The sequence below is a fragment of the Labrus mixtus genome, chromosome 16 (genome assembly GCF_963584025.1).
Source record: "Labrus mixtus chromosome 16, fLabMix1.1, whole genome shotgun sequence".
Classification (NCBI taxonomy): Eukaryota; Metazoa; Chordata; class Actinopteri; order Labriformes; family Labridae; genus Labrus; species Labrus mixtus.
The window spans coordinates 3,835,559-3,854,801 of NC_083627.1; the positions used below are offsets into that span (position 1 = coordinate 3,835,559).

Sequence of the window (19,243 nt, forward strand, 5' to 3'; positions counted from 1 at the left end):
AAAACAATGCCGACCGCCATCTGAAATGTCTTCAGCACTCACACATGTGCAAACACACGAGAACACACAAAGTAATAAAGAAGAAGTGATGGCCTTGTGGGCAATAAGCCTCTCAGCTCTGCTGCTGAAGTACGCAGCAGACGTTTCCAGAGCCTCATCATACAGCGGACCCACTGACAGACACTCATCACCGAGATATAAGACTTCTGATAAGATCCAGTATGAAAGCTCCTCTGTACACATACCGATCCCTGACACAGATAATGGTCTATAGACTTCAAAAGGGACACGATGATGAGAGCCGCAAAGTGAAGTATAATAGAGGGAGTTTGGTGTGAAATGGCCAAAAGGCTGCACACAGCTGCTCCTCTCTGTGATTAAACTTACATATACAGTACAGGCTGTGAGTACAAACCACAGCCGGCTGCCATTCAAGCTTTTCATAGATTCTCACTCTGCTTATAAGGTCTCGTTTTAGCAGAATCTGAGGTGTGAGTACGTTTCTCCACCCCTGAGACAAACAGAAAAGTACTCTTCCTTTTCATGTTACTTGAACTGGTATGATGTTTAAAATATGTGGGAACTAAAAATCTACTTTCATGTAAAGTAGATTTAAGAAGCTGCAAACGGCAAACCTGTCCCATAAGTACATTTTCAGATTCTTTTTGGTGAAACAAAAAAATGAATATTCTCCTTATTCTCTTTCTTGACTGACTGTATTTTAACACCTAATTCAGTCATTATAGTTTAATGACCAGACAACCTTTTAGCGTAGGCTGTACTGACTATAAATATTAAAAAGCATTTGATGATACTCCAAAAAAATCAAAGACATAATGGATTTCTATGTCAGAAGCTTGAGGTTCAGTCAGCTATGTTATCATGATATCGTATGGTACCATAATGTAACATACTATAACGTAATGTAACCAAAAGTTAAGGCTTAGAAGAGCACCACCTAGGTTTTTTTGTTTTGTTGTTTCTTTTTGTTTTCTTTCTCTTTTCTTTCTCCTTTGACTCTTCTTCGCTTTCTTTTAATTTAATTTTATTCTTTCATTTCATATAACTAATTTGTTTGTTTGCCCTTCCTAAAGATGTTAAATATCGTAGATAAAGGGAAGAAAACCTTGGAGGGAAAAATTTATGAACACAGATCCAAGCTACCTCAGTTTGACTTCAAGCTACTTTAAAACCGTAATATGTGATATTTTTCACACTTAAATATAATAGAAATCAAGTTTATCCTCTGAAAATAACTCTGTGAGTCATGACTGTCTACAATGGGTGTAACACCCGAGTCCCACTGTCTGTGATGTTTTCAGAGTCCTATCTTCACTTTGTTTACATCGCCCGGACGGCCGGCTGACTCCTCCCCTTGTGTATAAAAGTTGTTTAATTGAGGGACTAGAGAAAAGAAGAATAACATACTGTACTCACTGCTTAACTGTGTTTCTAGATCACGCTCATTTCAGGTAAATTTACATGCAGTGTGAAGATACGAGCAGAATAAAGATCGCTAGCATTAGCATGCTAACACAACAATGCACCGCGAGTTGTTTTGGTTTCATGCTGGTGCTCAAGGGCGACATCTGCTGGATCAAAAAATCACATATAAAGCCTTTAAACAAACTGTAATACATGTTTCTGTATTGAAAGTGGTTTTTTTTTTAATTTCCACATTGCTGGGGGACACAACCTTTTTGACACCACACCACTTGAAATGTAAAAATATTGTCATCCTTATGTTGAATATAGAATATGTGTACTGTATGTTAAGACATGATGACAATAAAAAGTAAAAAAAAAAATGAAGGCTTGAAGGAATGTTTCTTCGCTAACCACAAGGACTTTTCAGTTCCTAGTCAGACTTGGTTCTTGCTTCCCAATCATGCACACACTGGCGGTGATGTGACAGCTGTATGCTCGGGTCTCCATGGCAGGTAGATCTATGAAAAGACTTTGGCAGAAAATGGCAGCCATGGCTGTAGGCTGCTGCATCTCTGTGCACCGAGGCAGCTGAGGTACAACTGGCATCTCTGTGTCGTTATCAAAGGAGACAGGCAGAGGAGCTGATCTCCCCAGAGGCCACGGCGAGAGCACGGCTGAACATTTTGGACTCATTCTAACTTTTTTTTTTTACTTCCTCACCGTCTCCCTATCTCCATCTCGTCTTTGTTCTCAGGGGAATCCGTCGTTCCCAGCGGGCCTGTTGGTGCCTCCGCTGAGATGACATCCATCTTGTCAGGAGGGGGGGTTTCATTCTTCTACTTCTCACATGTGCAACTTTACACGCTCCCATGTGCCCCACGCATATTAAAGAGTGATAGTGTTTGTAATGAAGAGATGAGATAAGCTACAAGTCGTAGGCTGGGATGATTGAGAGAGCCGTATCTGTCAGGCGTGTTCGTGTTCAAAGGGTTAATGGGGAAGAAGATTGAGTTCCCAGGCGGGCGCAGCACCACCGGCTTCCATCTGAGGGTTAAACGCATGGTGTGACGATTTATGTGACTGACAACAGGGGAGTGGGAACATTATGTTTCTTTTGGTGCTGCTGTCCCCTGGGCTTGTTATACACCTACCGCCACAAGCATTTCTGTCGGGGGGTCCATATCCCAGTGGGTTGTGGGTTTGCATGCATATATTTCTTTATGAAATTACCAAAGTTTCCCCACGGACGAGTAGCTGTTTGAGTTATTTTCAAGTACGTACCATCACTTTATTTGTACTGAAGTTGTTTTCTATGCTGCTAACTTTAAGCTTAAGTTACGTTTCCACAGCAGGACCTTTCCTGGAGAACTAAGAACTTTTGGAGACATTTTCTCGGCTGGGACCAGAGCCTGAGTAAAGTCCTCGAGGACTTCAGGAGGAGAAGAAAACAATATGTGGATTCCGCCGCCAGGGAACTTTAAAAAAAGGTGACGTCAAGGCTGGCGGGGAATCATGGGAGTTCTCTCTGCTACTCTGGTGTTTCCACGGCAACGATAAAAGATTCTGTCTGTCATGGCGGCCGCCGCGACAAGACGCGTCCCGTTACTACTATAAAATTACGGATTTCTCTTGCTTTGATAACTCTTAGAAATATCTGAGGCAATGTAAGTAGGCAATACTCAACAACATTTTTATGTAAAGCTGATATTTTTATGTAAATATTGTCATAAATTCTACATACTGCATGTTTAATGCTTTAGGGGGTACACTATATGATTGGTTGAATATGCAGCATTCAAGAATAAAAGAGAAACAAGTGTTTTGACCCTTTGGTTTTGTTGCTGGGTTACAGGCTATACTAGTGTAAAGGCATATGAAGCTTATTGCAGGTGAAATGACATGTCTATTGTTACTATAGCAACAAAAAAACGCAGTCCACATATTCTTTGGCCAAATCACATTGGTTCTTGTGTCCCTGATTTATGTCGTGAGTGTCACCGTGAGGAGTCACATGAAGTAGCGTTGTGGTGCGTCAAACTAGCCGAGAGATCTATTTAGAAGAAGGTTTCTTTCCTAGGTTACAATAATTATATAACAGAGTGACGATATCGCTATTATGGATGTTCCAATATGGGACTAATCTCCAAGTCAGTTACATTTTACCCAATTATTCTGATCTGCACCAAACAACCAAATAGCGAAAAACAAAGCAAGCTGCTAGAAAAAGGTACATTTTGTTGTAAAAATCATTTTTATCAGAGGTTTGGAAAAAATGTCCAAACAAATGTGGATGTTTTTCCGTCAGAGAGGGATGATGTAATGAAGACACCTGGACGGGGCTCATTTCCATCTAAACTGCAGGATTATATGCTGCAGGAGCTTGATCCTCCAAGGTTTTTCGAGCGTGTGCGAGTGTTTTTTTAGCGTAGAGGAGAGTCTCAGTGATGGATTGATTAAAAGTGTCAGTCAGTAGGTGGGTGGGTGGGCAGAACAGAACAGTGAGCGAACAAGCAGGCAGGAAAAAAAGAGTCTCTCGCTGTGTGATATATTCTAAATAGCTTGATCTACAGAATCCAGCTGTGAAAAAAAACCCACCAGGTCCTGAAGTTAAGCTGAAAATAAACCGCTGAAACATTTCTACACAATCAAAGAAAGATCACAAACGGGTGTTAATCATCTTTGTGTGGTGAGTGAAGAGCGCCATATAGAGAAAAAGAAAAAAAAAACCTTTTACCTTTTGGCTAAAGCTTTAGAGTGCTTACAAAATCTGTCAAATCTGGCAACCCACACTACCATCAGGGGAGAGAGCGACTAGGAGCCGACTTACTTAAACTGCTCTTGACAGCTGCACACTGACTGATTCTGAACACTCTTCAGGCCCAGTGTGCTGCAGCCTCGAGGCAGAGACATACATGGTCTGATCAGGACACGTCCGTCAAGCCAGGCAACGTCCGCCCGGAGCCTCCAACAAATAAAAACACAGAACACATGCAGACGCACAAATACACACATACACGTCGAGTGAAGCTGACCCAAGCCTGCTGCAGGTAATTGGATAAGAAGGTGAGGAAACAGCATCTGCTCTGACAGGCCTGCAAGTATAAGAATATGCATGCAGACACGTTCACGTCTCTAGTCTATATTACTCACAGCTAACTTAGTAAAAACTTCATCAAGTCAAATCCATTATAATCTGAGAAAGGAGGCGATCAATCATATGTATTACACTCTTTATTTAGAGAATGTAGTGCTCGAGGAAGCATTGAGAACATGAATTTAAAGGGATAGTTCAGATTATTTTAAATTGTGCCGCTGCATGTTTTTAGAAGACGACAAAGATCCAAACCTTTGTCCCTGTATCTTAGTTTGCATCAAAAGATGTATACTACTTTTTTTTTTAAAAAGCCCCTCTAAACAAGGACTTTAAGAGGTTTTCTTTGGCACCATTTTTTTTTTACACTACATATCTTTCATATTCCTGCATATTTATTGTGTTTCAAAAAAAACAAAACAGAAATGTTAACAAATACTGTGATTGAAATAATGCAGCTTTTTATTTTACAGACTGTTGTTCTCAGATTGTTTTATACGACGGAGGATTAGGACCACGTTCATTTTTTATTATTTTTTTAATTTCGAGATTAAAGTCGTAAATTTACGAGAACCTTTATGACAAGATGCTCCATGTTTGTCATTTGAGAACAGGATGCTGCTGCTCTTCTGATATAGACTAAAATAACGACTTTATTCTTTTATTCTTTAAAGACTGTAAGAGTTCTACTTTCATAATTTTCACGCAGGCTGGTCTCGAACTCGTTAATTTATGAGATTAAAGTCGCAAATTTACGAGAATAAACTCGTAAATTTACGACTTTATTATCGTAAACTTACGATTTGAATCTCAAAATTTTTTACCCCCTTTTTTTTTTTTTTTTTTTAACGTGGCCCTAATCCTCCGTCGTAGTTTTAAGCATTTTCTAATGAAAAATGTTCAGGGTTGTATTTTTGTTTTTTTTAATTGTCAATAATCAGAGGGCTCGGATGCTCCTCATGTCTGGGAGAATGTGAAGAGGATAGCAGAGATGAGCACAGAGAGAAGTGGCCGTCTAATGTGGTCAAAACTTGAATGGAAGTTATGAAAAATATACATCTTTTCAAAACACCTGAATGTTTAGAAATACTGTAAAAGGCATACGGGCTGACAGAAAGCTGTAAACTTGTGTGCGTTGTTGGTCTGATGAGCTGAACTGTCTGTCAGCCACCCCACTGCTGTATCAGAGCACGCTGTCATTCAGAGAGACAAGCTGCATCCCCTGCACAACTTTCTCTCTCAGCAGGACGCCGCCAAATCTCTGCTCCCCCTCCAGCAACAAACCCCCCCAAAAAAAAAAAAAAAGATGGCACGCACACACCGAACACAAAACCAGATCCCTCTCAACAGCAGAGGCATGGTAAAGACCTGGCGGGGAAAATGAGAAGGGATGGATGATTTTGAAGTTTGAACTTTTCTTCCTAGCCTCTGAGAGTTTGTGTTCTCACCTGTTTCTCTCCCCCTCCTGAGAGTATTTTTGGCACACACACTCAAAAAAAATGTGCACCAAAGACAGCCCTGCAGCTTTGTTTAATACTCTGATTATGGAGGATAACATTTTTCCCCTCCAAGCTTTGTTTTTGTTCCTGTAATTGAATACCACAATTCCCAGAACAACAAAAAAAAGCAGCCTGTAAAAATCCACATACAGGAGCATACACACTAAAATAAGACCCTCAGAGTGCCTCTTCATAGACTCCAATTATAAGCCAAGAGGTAGGCAATTAAAATTCCCATCACAGGCTGAAAGAGAGTCTTAAGTGGCTGGGCTATAGTCCTGAAAAGTAGCTTGATGACTCTATTCATTTGGTGCCTGCTGAAGCCTCACCTTCCCATCACTTCTAATTAAGGAGGCAAAGAAGGATCCAAACGCCTCCATAGGTGAGGAGGGAGGAGGAGGGAGGAGGAGGGGGGGAGGTGTGACAGTGGAGAGCAACTGGAAAGTAAGTGACACAAAGACGAAGAGGAGGAGGAGGAGGAGAAAGTATGGGAAGAAGAAAAAAGAAAGGAATAAGATATGACCTGACTTTTTTTTTTGTTCTGTCAGGATGAGGTGGAAGTGCGACGCCGAATTAATTCATGCTCAACTTATAAATATTCAAACAGTCAAATAGAGTGTGTGTACTCAGGGACCAGAGTTCTTGGGGGTGCTGGTGGCGCAGTGGTTAGTGCGCACACCCCGTGTATGGAGGCTGTGGTCCGGGTTCAAGTCCCACCTGATTTCCAACTCTATCCACTGTCCTATCTCTCCATTAAAGGCACAAAAAGCCCCAAAATTTAAAAAAAAATTTAAAAAGGAACCAGAGTTCTTAAAACAACCAGAGAGTCAGAGGAGGTTAAATTGTCTTCTTCCCATCATCTCTTAAATATCCGTAACTCACTTTGCATCCATTCAGTGCGTTTTCTGTCAAATAACTACTTTAACTTTAATTATCTTAAAGGTACATTTAGCCGTACGTAACCATAGCAACATATTAAATGTAGGCTTTGTTGACGAGAGTGGAGTAATAACAGAGTGTTTTCAAACTGTGCTTAACATCCAGAAGTAAAAAAAAAAAAATCGGAGAACTTCTTCCAGCACTGATACCGGGATCCTGCTGCATCCTGCTTCCTTTTGACTTTAATCAGCGCAGGAAGCAGAAGGCGGTACAATCTGCTTCTCTTTAACTTTACCGTTCTCATCCTCCTGTAGTCTAACACAATATTTCCTCTGCTGCTGCTCGGCTCACATTTTCCTCGCCCTCTCTTGTCTTTGACTCTTCATGTTCCTCTACGATTTATCTCCAGACCTCTTCTCCTGACTTTCATCCACCCACAACAACATGCAAATGTTCTCCTCATGCAGATACTTTTTTTAAAAAAACTACACTAACATGGAAAAGTTTGTACTGTATGCAAACACTTTTTTTTACAGTGTACTTTTGTTTTGCTCTTCAACAGCCTGCACCTCCGTCTTCCCCTGAACTCAGAAGACATTCTGCTCACAATGCTACACCCCTCACCCCTTCCACTTCTGTATTCACTCCTCTACCCTCTCCACCTTTTATGCTTCCATCTCTCTGGCCCGTGCAGCTCTGCGGGGAGCGACCATCTAAAGCCCGACCAGTAATCCTCTCAGGATATTGAAATGCCAATCCTTCCTCCTCCCTGACCCCTCCACCTCCACCCCATCCCTCCCTTCCTTTCTGCCTCAGCTAAAGCGCTTTGGATGTACCACTGGGGGGGGAAGACATTCACCCCGAGTGTGTTTTGATCACACACACACACACACACACACACAAAACATACATACACGGAACCACGCAGAGGCAAGATGTCATTATCATTTCTTGCACACACACAAATCAAGCATGAAGTGATGCACTGAGCGTATAGCATGCCAGCATGGTTAAGTGCACATGTGGAAATATGCACACACACACACACACACACACACACACACATATATAAATATATATGCATCCCTAATCCACAGCTGGATAAGGGGGCCCCATGAGCCCAGGGCAAAACTGATCCCCCTATTTACTGAGCCCATGCCCCATCTCCTCACACAACTCCCCTCACATTTCTCTCTCTTTCTGTCTTTTTATCCATCCTTCCATCCTTGACACACCATGCAGAACTCCCCCCCCCCCCCCCCACCCCCCGCCCTTCCCCTTAGTGGCCTGGAGAATTCTGATAAAAACCCCAAATCTGTCTGGGAGAAATGCACTCCTCCACTGTACATGTGGAAGTTTGAGGAAATGCTTCTGAAATATTCCATTAAATGTGGTTTTAATAGTGGAGGGGGGTTTTGGTGTCACTCGATTTAAAATGCTGCTTCAGACTCTTTTCACCCACGAGGAAAGAAAATCTGAGTGCATGCGTGGATTTAAATCGACCCCCCGTGTGTGTGCATCTGTGTGGTTTTGGCCCTAACATAGCACCCACTAGCACCTTCCCCTCCCACAACTAAGACCGTGCCCTTAAATCCTCAGGCTTTCTCACCTCTCACCGCCAGCTGCCCGCTAAAACCACACCACCCGCGGGTAACAGGCTTTACAGTGCCCAGAAAAAAACAAACTAGGCGAGTGAAAGAAGATGGTGAAAGAGTTGTAGAGGGGACAAAAGAAGAGCGATGCGGTGGAAACGGGGGCAGCACCGATTATGTCACAAAGAGAAGATGGTTGTGGATGGAAAGGGGAAAGGAGAGAGAGGAGAGAGAGAGAGAGAGAGAGAGAGAGAGAGAGAGAAATTACCAGCTAAGAATAGTGAGTTTATGGGGAGAGCAGAAAAAGGGATAAGATGGGGGGAAATGAGGGAGGAAATGGAGGGTAAAAAAAGCAGCGATCGGGGCACAGAGGGGAGGAGGATCTAAAAAAAAAAAAGTCTATAAGTAATAAAGAGATGATGAGGTGGTTAGAGAGACATGGGGAGTGTGTGTGAGTGTGTGTGTGTGTGGGCGCAGGTATGTGTTAGCTTCATTCCAAATCCCTGCTGCAGATCTAATAAAGGTCAGTGAGTGAACAGTCTCGGTGTGGAGGTGAACACACATGTACAGACAGAAGGTTGAGGTCCTACAGGGATGTTTTTTTTTCGCTACCTGACCTGGCTGCAAAGGATTCATGACCATTACCAGCTGCTCCTACTGACGATCTATACATCACTACACAATGCACAGAGTCCTGATGGATTCAGTCAAAGGTAATAGATGCCAAAGTGGAAAAAAAGGTGAAGGTCTGTCCTCGTTTCTCTGATGGTTTTAGACGTCTCCCATGGCAACGAATGCAGCGATGTAGAGTCGAAGTAGTGTTAATGGTTTTGCATCAAATACGGATTCATTTCATTGTGTTTACTAGCTTTCATTGCTTTTACGTTAATGGTTTAACGAATTGGATATAAGAATTCCGAATGGGGTTATTTGCCCCGATAGTCTGACTAGAAGATTGGCCCTACAACCCAGCAAGCAGCAGTAACGTGTGTCTAAACTCAAGTGTTTTATCTATCTCAAGTTGTGATTGAGGTTTAAAGTTGACATTATTCTACCTGCCTTCCTTAAAGGCTTTATATGCGATTTTTTTTTGATCCAGCAGATGTCGCCCTTGAGCACCAGCATGAAACCAAAACAACTCGCGGGTGCATTGTTGTGTTAGCATGCTAATGCTAGCGATCTTTATTATGCTCGTATCTTCACACTGCATGTAAATTTACCTGAAATGAGCGTGATCTAGAAACACAGTTAAGCAGCGAGTACAGTATGTTATTCTTCTTTTCTCTAGTCCCTCAATTAAACAACTTTTATACACGAGGGGAGGAGTCAGCCGGCCGTCCGGGCGATGTAAACAAACTGAAGATAGGACTCGGAAAACTCGGAAAACATCAGAGACAGTGGGACTCGGGTGTTACACCCATTGTAGACAGTCATGACTCACAGAGTTATTTTCAGAGGATAGACTTGATTTATATTATATTTAAGTGTAATATAAATCCTTTAAAGAGGAACACATGTCTGATATGGTCGAGCAGGTTCCGAATCCCATTTCAGCCCTCTAACATAAACCCAAGTGCACACAGCGTTCAGATAGCTGATCTTTGGTGATCTTTAGTTGGTCAGCTGTTGATCTGAACCACGCTCTGCTGGTCATGTGTAGAAAGCACCGGTCTTTGAACAAAAGCTGACATGACTTCGGTGAAGCCAGGAGAGCTAAGCCAAGGCAGACAGAAAGTAATTTTACAGCACATTTCAAAATCAAATACCATTTTTTAAAGTGCTGTCTCCCTGCCTCTTTCTTGATATCTCTCTGCCTCACACACACACACACACACACGCACGCACGCACGCACGCACGCACGCACGCACGCACGCACGCGCACGCACAAGCAGACAGCGTTAAACACCACACACCAAATGTCAGTCTAAATCCCTCCTGACACACAAAGTCCTCCGAAACCCCAGCAAACACACTCCCTTAACCCCTTGTCCAATCCCTCTGGATGACACGGTTAGCGGGACAACTCACACCCTAATACCCCATAATAACCTCGAATCAATGCCATGGCAACTGCTGACAAGACAGACAGACAGGAAAGGGGAGATAAAAGGAAGAGAGGTTGAAAGAACTGTGGGGACGGGGAAAAATAATCACTACAGGTTTGTCCTTTTCTAACATAGTATACCTAACCTTTATTATTTTTTTAGCTAGCAAGCTTAGGATAGCTAAGATGTAGCATGTTAGCGGTTTGGGGCTTTAGCGGACATAGATTTCAACTGATCTCAGATGAGCCTGGGGTGAGTTCACAGACGGATCATATTTTCATGTCTTCAATTTAAACAAAACCCAAGAGCTTCAAGATTGCATGCAAGTTTTAGCATGTTAGGCATATTAGCATCAGTAGACATTTTGATGTTTTCAGATGATGTGGGATGACTTAAGGGGGGGGGAAACTAAATATTAAAGGATACCGAGTGACTGTGGGATACAGATTGCTGATGCATGCCACGCCCATAAAGCTTTTCCTTTAGCCTTACACTCACCCCGTGTGGTCCAGATGTTGCACTTACGTAACATTTACAGTTGATCTACAGCAAAAAAATCTGGGCCACTGAGAATCACACACATTCATTATAAATACCCTCAACACCAATCTACTTACAGCCATCATCCTTTTTTACAACCAGAGGCAGAATCTCAGCCATGAAGCACACATACGATATATAAAGAAAAGGACTAGTGCATCTTTTTATTAAAGCTCCTGTTTCCTAAAACTGAGAGGGTCTTCTCTATCACCATGTATCACTTATATATAATCTGTGCTAAGTGTTGCTGCCATCTCAGCACTCTGACTTGACAAACACCTCTCCATTCATTATTCAGCACATTTCTCTGTACTCATTTTTAATTAGCTGCAAAAAACACACTCTGACATTCTAACTTTGTCTGTGTCTCTCCATCACCTGCTTCCCTGAGCAACACATTATAGCCTCTCTCCTCTTATGAAACAAACATATGCAGAGTAGGTATGACAAGTAAATGTATATATGCATTTTTTTTTGGAATTCAAGCCAGAATGTATTCTTGTGCACTTCCTTTTCAAATGTTTTTCCTTTATCTTCTTACACTTGAGCTCCTCCATCTAGTGCTATGCTATAGTGCTGGCTGACGAGGCTACTTGGCAAAGTGCTTTTTTAAGCCTCCAGCTAAAGACTTCTGCTGATTGAAATGAGATCACCTCCACCGACAATGAGATTTGCTCCGGCTGCAGTGACAGGCACACTCTCAGTAAGGGGACAGTCTGTGTTGCTTTAAGCATAAACATTAAAATAAAGAATAGGCTACAGTCGATACTGGGAGCGTGCAACACTGTATGTGGTCGTATGCATTATTATATGCGTTGTATTAAATTACAAGCCAATCCAAATGTAACTCTGCGCTAGAGATTGTACATACATCTATTAATGAAATGACAGCACCTGCAAGATTGCACACATATATGCGTGTGTATGTAGATACTTTGTTGTAGAGTGTGATTAGCTATATGCTGCAGAACGGACAGCTGCCTCCCCTAACTCTTTAAGAATTGAATGTACCATTATACAACAAAGCTTTACGAGTCAGAGAGTCTACTTTATATTTGATTGCATGACTACATGTTAGGCTGCAGTAGTAAACTGGTTAGAAAAGATTAGATCCAATTGGAATCAGACACACATGTAAAGATAATCTTTTTACTTTAGCCAGAATTTAAACTCTAACAATCGATCTAAAATCATCTATACAACTTCCAACTTGACTTTTGACCTTCTTATCAAACAAAGCACTGTCAATTCAGTTAAATAAGTCTACTATGAGTAATACCAACTGAAAAACCCAGCAATTTATCTTTAGTCGGCATGCAATGCAGTACAAATTGAACAAAGCTTTTAAGAGACTTCAAGGGATGCTGCTTTGTCTAGTTTGAGAACATTTTGCCACGTCTCTTTTTTAAGAAATGCTGAGCGACCTCATTCTTGCTAAGATGTTTTTCATTTCCCGACAGTGTCAACTTGCACTGTAATTTAAAAAGTTAGAAGCACTTTTCTTTTTCAAGCGGTCATGTGTAAATTTGTGACATGGTTATTTAAAACAAAAAAATCAAGCCGGGACTCACCAGGCAGGCTTGTTGACACGTTGACCTGGGTGTAGAACCTCTTGTTGGGCAGCAGCTCTGACACTCCATTCAAGGCTTCGACAGTAAATGTGTAGTTTGTGTTGGGAAGAAGATTGACCACAGTCACTGTTCTTTCCGTCAAGCCGACCTGCTGGGGAACAAAACCAACACTGGCCCCGCATGGCTCGCACTGCCTCGCGACGCACCTACGGCACCCCACACTGTAGGTCAGATCGGCTCTGCCCCCTGTGTCGGATGGTGCGGCCCACTCCAAGATCAGGGTGGACTGCTTGAGGGTGTAGACCAGGTCTTTAGGCGGGGAGGGTGGCCCTAGAGAGACAAGAGAAGTAAAAAAGTAAGAAATATGATTTTAAGGTCCAACTGCTGCACAAAAAATCCCTCTCAAAGACATCCCTACTTTTGTAGATCTTGGTTATTGGATTTCACTCTAGAAATATGAAGCAATATGCCGATGACACCAGACTATAAATATAAAATTGGACATTTCAGGAAAATGGAGCTGTCCTTGATAAACAAAAGCAGTAACATGTTAAGCTCCAACATTGCTACCTGAATGGCTTAAACCTCTTGTTGATGAGGTCTCAGTCTGAGAAAAATGATATTTGACATACTGTATGTCCTCATGACTGATAGACTAAGTGCATTCAGTATTACCATGACGCTGATACAATAATCCTTTTTTATCCAGGATTTGGTGTGAACAAATGACCGTTTTTGATGGGAACCACTTGACCTTAATGGGAGAGGGAAATAGAAAATGTGATGCACCAGCACAAGCAGTATTATCATGATTTGACGGTGGGAGTAAAAAAAACAATGTACTGAATTGAGATGATACAGACTGACAGAAACCACAATGGGATTAAGGCCTGGTCTGTCTTCACATCCGTGTGCATGAGCATGGATAACAAGTTCTTTTCATTATAAACTGATGTCAACAATGCTGCATACATCAAATCCTCCGCTTACTGTCAGTAAATAAAGGTGAGTTGCCGCGGAGAACGCTTTTAGCTACCCTGAAACATGATTCTGATTTGACGTGAGCGTTGTGATGTGCCAGACTCATCACAGTCTGAACTGCAAACTGCACGACTGTGCATATATAATCAGTGATGCAAGGCTTAAGGCTAAAGATAGGACAATCATGCACCCATGATTTAGTTGTAGGTCTCAGAGCCAATAAGTCTGTAAGAAACACACACACAACTGTGCTATGAACTGGGTTTTGCATGTAATTAAAAGCCCTGGAAAGGTATTTAAATCAACCAGAAAGTATGAGAGAAAAGTGTTTAAAGGGCAGTAAAATGTCAGACTACAGGACTGTAACTCATTAGTTGGTCAGTGTCCTGACTGACCTGTGAGTTTTCCCCACATGATCCTTTCACAGCTTTGAATACAGCTTTTTTAATTAAAGTTGATGCATGTTATATGTTTCTCTCACTCATATGAGTATGCATGTGCTGTGTAATAAATAAGTGAAGGTGTGTTGCTCAGTGTGTTGCTGTGTAGCAAATCACACACCACAGCTGCGTCCTGCTCCAAGACACACGTGGAGCAGAGAGTTACATAAGCCCAGACAGCATTCAGTTTGTGAACACACATATACACACATTTGATGAAGACACAGCTGGGCCTTTTATTCAAATCTTTCACTTCTTTTTCAGCCTGGTGCCCTTTTTGCAAAGTTGTAGTTAAAGAGGTTCCGTTTATTTATTTAAGTAATTTTAAAGTAAGGCTAAGCTGACATTTTCTAGAAATGAAAACTGGAAGCCTCAATGTTTAGCAATTTAGCAGAAACAAGGTAACAAACAGCTAAACTAGCTGGATAACACTTTCCAACCTTATCAACCAAAGCTTACTTATTAGCTGTTATTGATCCTGCCTGAAGCATTCATAGAGATCAAATGAATTGTTATGATAATACACAATGTGTTTGCTAGCATAGTGGGCATACTTTAGCTAGGTAGCCTTCAGGTATGAAATTTGGTAGTAATATGTTTGCTAGCATAGTATAGGCCTAGCTAGCAAATTATAGCCCATGAGTTACGCCAGGTAGCCTTCAGGAATACAATTGTAGGTCTGCTAGCATAGTGAACTAGCAAATTCTAGCCTGTGAGCTTAGCTAGGTAGCCTTCAGGAATACAATTTGACTGTAATAGCCTATGTTTGCTAGCATAGTAAAGATAGCAAATTCTAGTTTAGCCATGTAGCCTTCAGGAAAGAATTTTAGGTAATATGCTAGCATAGTAAAATAGCAAATGTGACCAAATGTGAGTTAAGCTGGGTAGCTTTTAGTCGCCTTAATGGCCTGAAGTCCTCAATATTGAATGTTTGATTTATGTGCTTCAGGCATCTGTAAGTGCAGAAAAGTTTAATTACAGTGATTTACCTGTAGCCTACAGTTAAAGATATGCTGAAGCACATACAAGCCTGCATTCTTAAACTTTAGACTATTTTCATAAACGTTAACCATGCCAATGAAAAGTTCATGTTAGCCTTTTTCCTTAAGTCAGAAGTAAATCATTATGCTTTCATCTTTCTGCTAGAAGTCGAGGACTCCCACCGTTTTAAAAATCCATTTGCAGAGACGGTTCTTCGAACATCGTGCAGTACTTAGTTATTAGGCTACAATCATTTCCAATGCAGTCGTCTCAGCAGTAGTTCCACAATGGCAAAACTAAATGCATGAAATATTTGTGCCCCCACTGAGACATTTCCCTTTTACTGTCACAAAGTTTTACTCTGCCTCTTCACTGCCCACAGGAAATATTTAACACTGTGCTGTAATGGGAAATCTGTAAACAAGGATGCTAATTCGTCATGTCTGGAGAACAAGCTGGATTTCATTATAAATAAGTTAGCCGTGTGTTTTTTCCAAGTGATTCAAAAGGATTCAATTTAGACTCCTATTTCAAAGAGATAGCTAGCTTCAAATGATGTTTAACATGCGAGAGTTTGGATACTTCACAGTCATTGGGAGGAAAGGGAAACCATTTAAGCAGCGGTTTTATTGTTTAATTGCTGAGATAATAAGGTGTGCAAATCCAGCCCTTTAGATCCCCCTTCTTTTATTCCCATTACTCTGGATTAATCAACTTTCTCTTCCTTTTTCTCTCTTTCTCCATCCGTACCGTAAGGGGGATTAGCCGAATCTGGGGATGATCATAATTACCGAATCAATGGGGTAATTAATGTGGTCATTAGGCTGCTATAAATGTTATCACACAGGGATCAGAGAGCTCAGCGATCAATACTGTAATTACACCCTTCCCATTGCCAGTGACCATTAAAGCTCGTACGACCACACACTCACACTTATATGTGTACACACAAGTGAATGTTTATGCATACAAACACACACATAGCCTACAGACCTTGTGACCCTAAGGTTTTACTGCCCTGAGCACTCCCGGGATATGGAGCCCATTATTCCTCCATCTAATTACTAAGATATATCAATAGACAGAAATCAATAGAGATACCCTGTATGGTCTTTGTCTTATTGGCCTTTTAGTGCATCTTTATTGGAGAAGAATGGTATTCGGTATGCGGGAGGGGGTGAGGAAAGGTAAGAGGTGAGGGATGAACGGATTATGCTAGGACAGCCAGGGAAGGGATCATAGAGTTTGTCGCTTGAGGACAGAGGGACGAGATTTCAGTTTGACAGAGGGGAAAAAAGGATGGGGTTGATAACACGCATGGCTGAAATGGATGAAAGGATGAAGAGGTAGGAAAATCCGAGGAGGCAGTTGTCTGAGACAAGAGTGATGAGCGGCCGAGTCGAGGAGACAGAAAGGAAAGAAAATGTGCATTCAGGGATCAAAATGGGGTTAAAAAAAAAAAAAAAGAAGAAGACGAGGTGGTCCGGAGAATGGAGTTGGATAATGGATGTATGGCAGAAAATAGATCGGCAATGTCAGGGGAAAAAAGGTGGAGGGATATGGAGAGAACGTAAGAGGTTAAACGAAAAGATGGAGAATAAGGGGTAATGGGCTTTTGGGGACGAATACATTATGTGGACCCTGTGCGAGGGGGGTTGGAGGGTGGATGGATGGTCAAAGGATAAAGGTTAAGAGGAAGAGAAAATGGCTGCCCTTGATGGATAAATTATGTGTGTATAGTAAAAGGTGAAATAGAAGGGGATGCAAGAAGACATAAGGAGGGGAAGGTCCACCATAAAACTTAAAATAATGTTAAGAATCATGGGGACATTTTCCTTAAAGGCTTTATATGTGATTTTTTGATCCAGCAGATGTCGCACTTGAGCACCAGCATGAAACCAAAACAACTGGCGCTGCATTGTTGTGTTAGCATGCTAATGCTAGCGATCTTTATTATGCTCGTATCTTCACACTGCATGTAAATTTACCTGAAATGAGCGTGATCTAGAAACACAGTTAAGCAGTGAGTACAGTATGTTATTCTTCTTTTCTCTAGTCCCTCAATTAAACAACTTTTATACACGAGGGGAGGGGTCAGCCGGCCGTCCAGGCGATGTAAACAAACTGAAGATAGGACTCTGAAAACATCACAGACAGTGGGACTCGGGTGTTACACCCATTGTAGACAGTCATGACTCACAGAGTTATTTTCAGAGGAGATACTTGATTTATATTATATTTAAGTGTGAAAAATAAAGCCTATAATGAAGATCAACCTTGCCATGTCTTGCCAGTCAATGTTTTTATGCATGTTAAAGAATCTGAAACCCTTTTGTAGGAATCAAGAAATGGGAACATAATAGTTTGCTTCACTCAAAAAAGAGTGAGTTTTGGGAGCTATTTGTCAAAATGCCTTTACTGTTGAATCAATAAACATTTGACACTTTGATATCATGTAGAATAACCAAATTTCTTTCAAAGTTTACATGCGCAAGTGTTGAGAGCAAAGACGTTTCAACTGTTCAAAAGCGGGTGCCTCAGAGTTTCTTTGTGATATATTTAAAAGTGTTCATTCATAGTAAGTCACTTTTACTCTTCCTGAAACATGACAGCAAAACGATGTTAACAGGCATCAGAAAGGGGAAATGAGAAAATAAAGGGATTTTTCTTCGAGCATACTAAAGTACCTTTAAGTTTGTTTCTGTAAAAAAAAAACTCTTGAATTACTTCCCAACTTTATTATCAGTAGAGCAGCTGAACGCAAATGTCACATCTCTACTCTTAGTCGAGACAGACTGGATGACAATCTGGGATGATTAAAAGAAACATCTGACGAGTCTTTGGGAGGATTTTTCTGCAAAGGAAGGAATGGGGAGGGTTCACGGCCGGGTGAGATGAGACATTGAAATTGTACCATGAAGATGAGCTGGAGGTGGGAGAATGAGGATAAATGGAGAGATTGAAAGTGGGGAGGTGGGTGCAGGTCAGACGAAGAGGTGATGATATGAAAAGGGGGAGGTGGATGGGAGGATGCAGGGTGAAGGACAGGGGTAATGTGGCCCTGAAGGGCAGCCATGTGGCGGAATGGGTTGGCGAGGTAATGATTGGCTTACAAACAGGGAACCGCTCACTTAATGCAAAATGTCAGGTTGAGTGATATTTATGCAATAGCACATGCTAGGTAGTGTTGTAGTACTGCATATCAGCAGGGCGGGGTTGTGATCATAGGGCTGATATTTAATACACAACCTCTGGTATGATCTGGTTTTTATACAACAGCTCCACAGGAACCATTTTGTATTCAAAATAGGGAACAACAGTTTAATAATTTTATGTATGAAATCGTACTTTATACTTGATTGAAACTGGGCTGTTGCCAAAGCACACAAAGCTTTTTCTCTAATCTTCTCTCTCATGCATTTTTCTCAGACTGTATTGTGATGGACGTAGCAACAGCTGCCTGGAAGTGAAGCCAAGAAAGATTTAGACCTCCCCCTGCTGACTGGCTGCAGTATAGGTGCAGTATGAACCATGGCCTCCTCCTGACACAATAAGCTCTTCCACTGTGGACTGTATACCCACCTGAGGGATTTTTGATGTTTTATCGGAAAATTAATCGTTTGTTTTCGTCGGCGGAAGCAGCTTGACGTCAATACCGCAATATGTAAAAATCCATCTCTGAGGGATTCTGGCTTCATCTTGTTCAATGGGAGGCGACTGAGGAATGCTGTTCATTTGTATATACGGTCTATGAATCAGACAGATTCTGACAGATTCTTTGGTAGCCTAGCATGTGTGTTTCCTTGATTAATCAAAAGTAAGGCCGTCTGTTGTTATTAATTGATGATAATTAGAACACCTGAGGCCGAGTGATTCTTCTTGTCCAATCAAATTAGTCAGACAGGAACTCATTGTTGTATACGCTGTTATAGAACAATATGTAACAGAATGCAGTTTGAGAAGACAAACAGGACCAAATATAAATGTATTTATTACTTGTGCATGGCGCTGAGGGTGTGTCCAGGGGAGTCCTAAAGTGGTCCTCCTCACACACACACACTACAGATCCTTCCTCCTCTGCAACACTGTTGGCTGGGCAGGGGAAACACTCCTGCTGCCTGGAGGACATCTTATAGGAACCAGTGGGACACGCTGCAAAAGAAAGCACAGAAAAGAAGGACATTAGATTTTTCTT

At 41.6% G+C, this 19,243-nt stretch overlaps 1 protein-coding gene across 2 annotated transcripts in view; it reads right to left on the minus strand.

The window, feature by feature from the left end:
- The window catches only part of LOC132990657 (ephrin type-A receptor 7-like), a 177,899-nt gene that overhangs the window by 48,702 nt on the left and 109,954 nt on the right, over nt 1–19,243 (minus strand). For both annotated transcript variants that reach the window (XM_061059009.1, XM_061059010.1), the window contains exons 4-5: nt 19,045–19,200; nt 12,647–12,976 (exon numbers count right to left, since the gene is read on the minus strand). In XM_061059009.1, the coding sequence (XP_060914992.1) occupies nt 12,647–12,976; nt 19,045–19,200 (486 nt within the window). The remainder of the gene's footprint in view (nt 1–12,646; nt 12,977–19,044; nt 19,201–19,243) is intronic.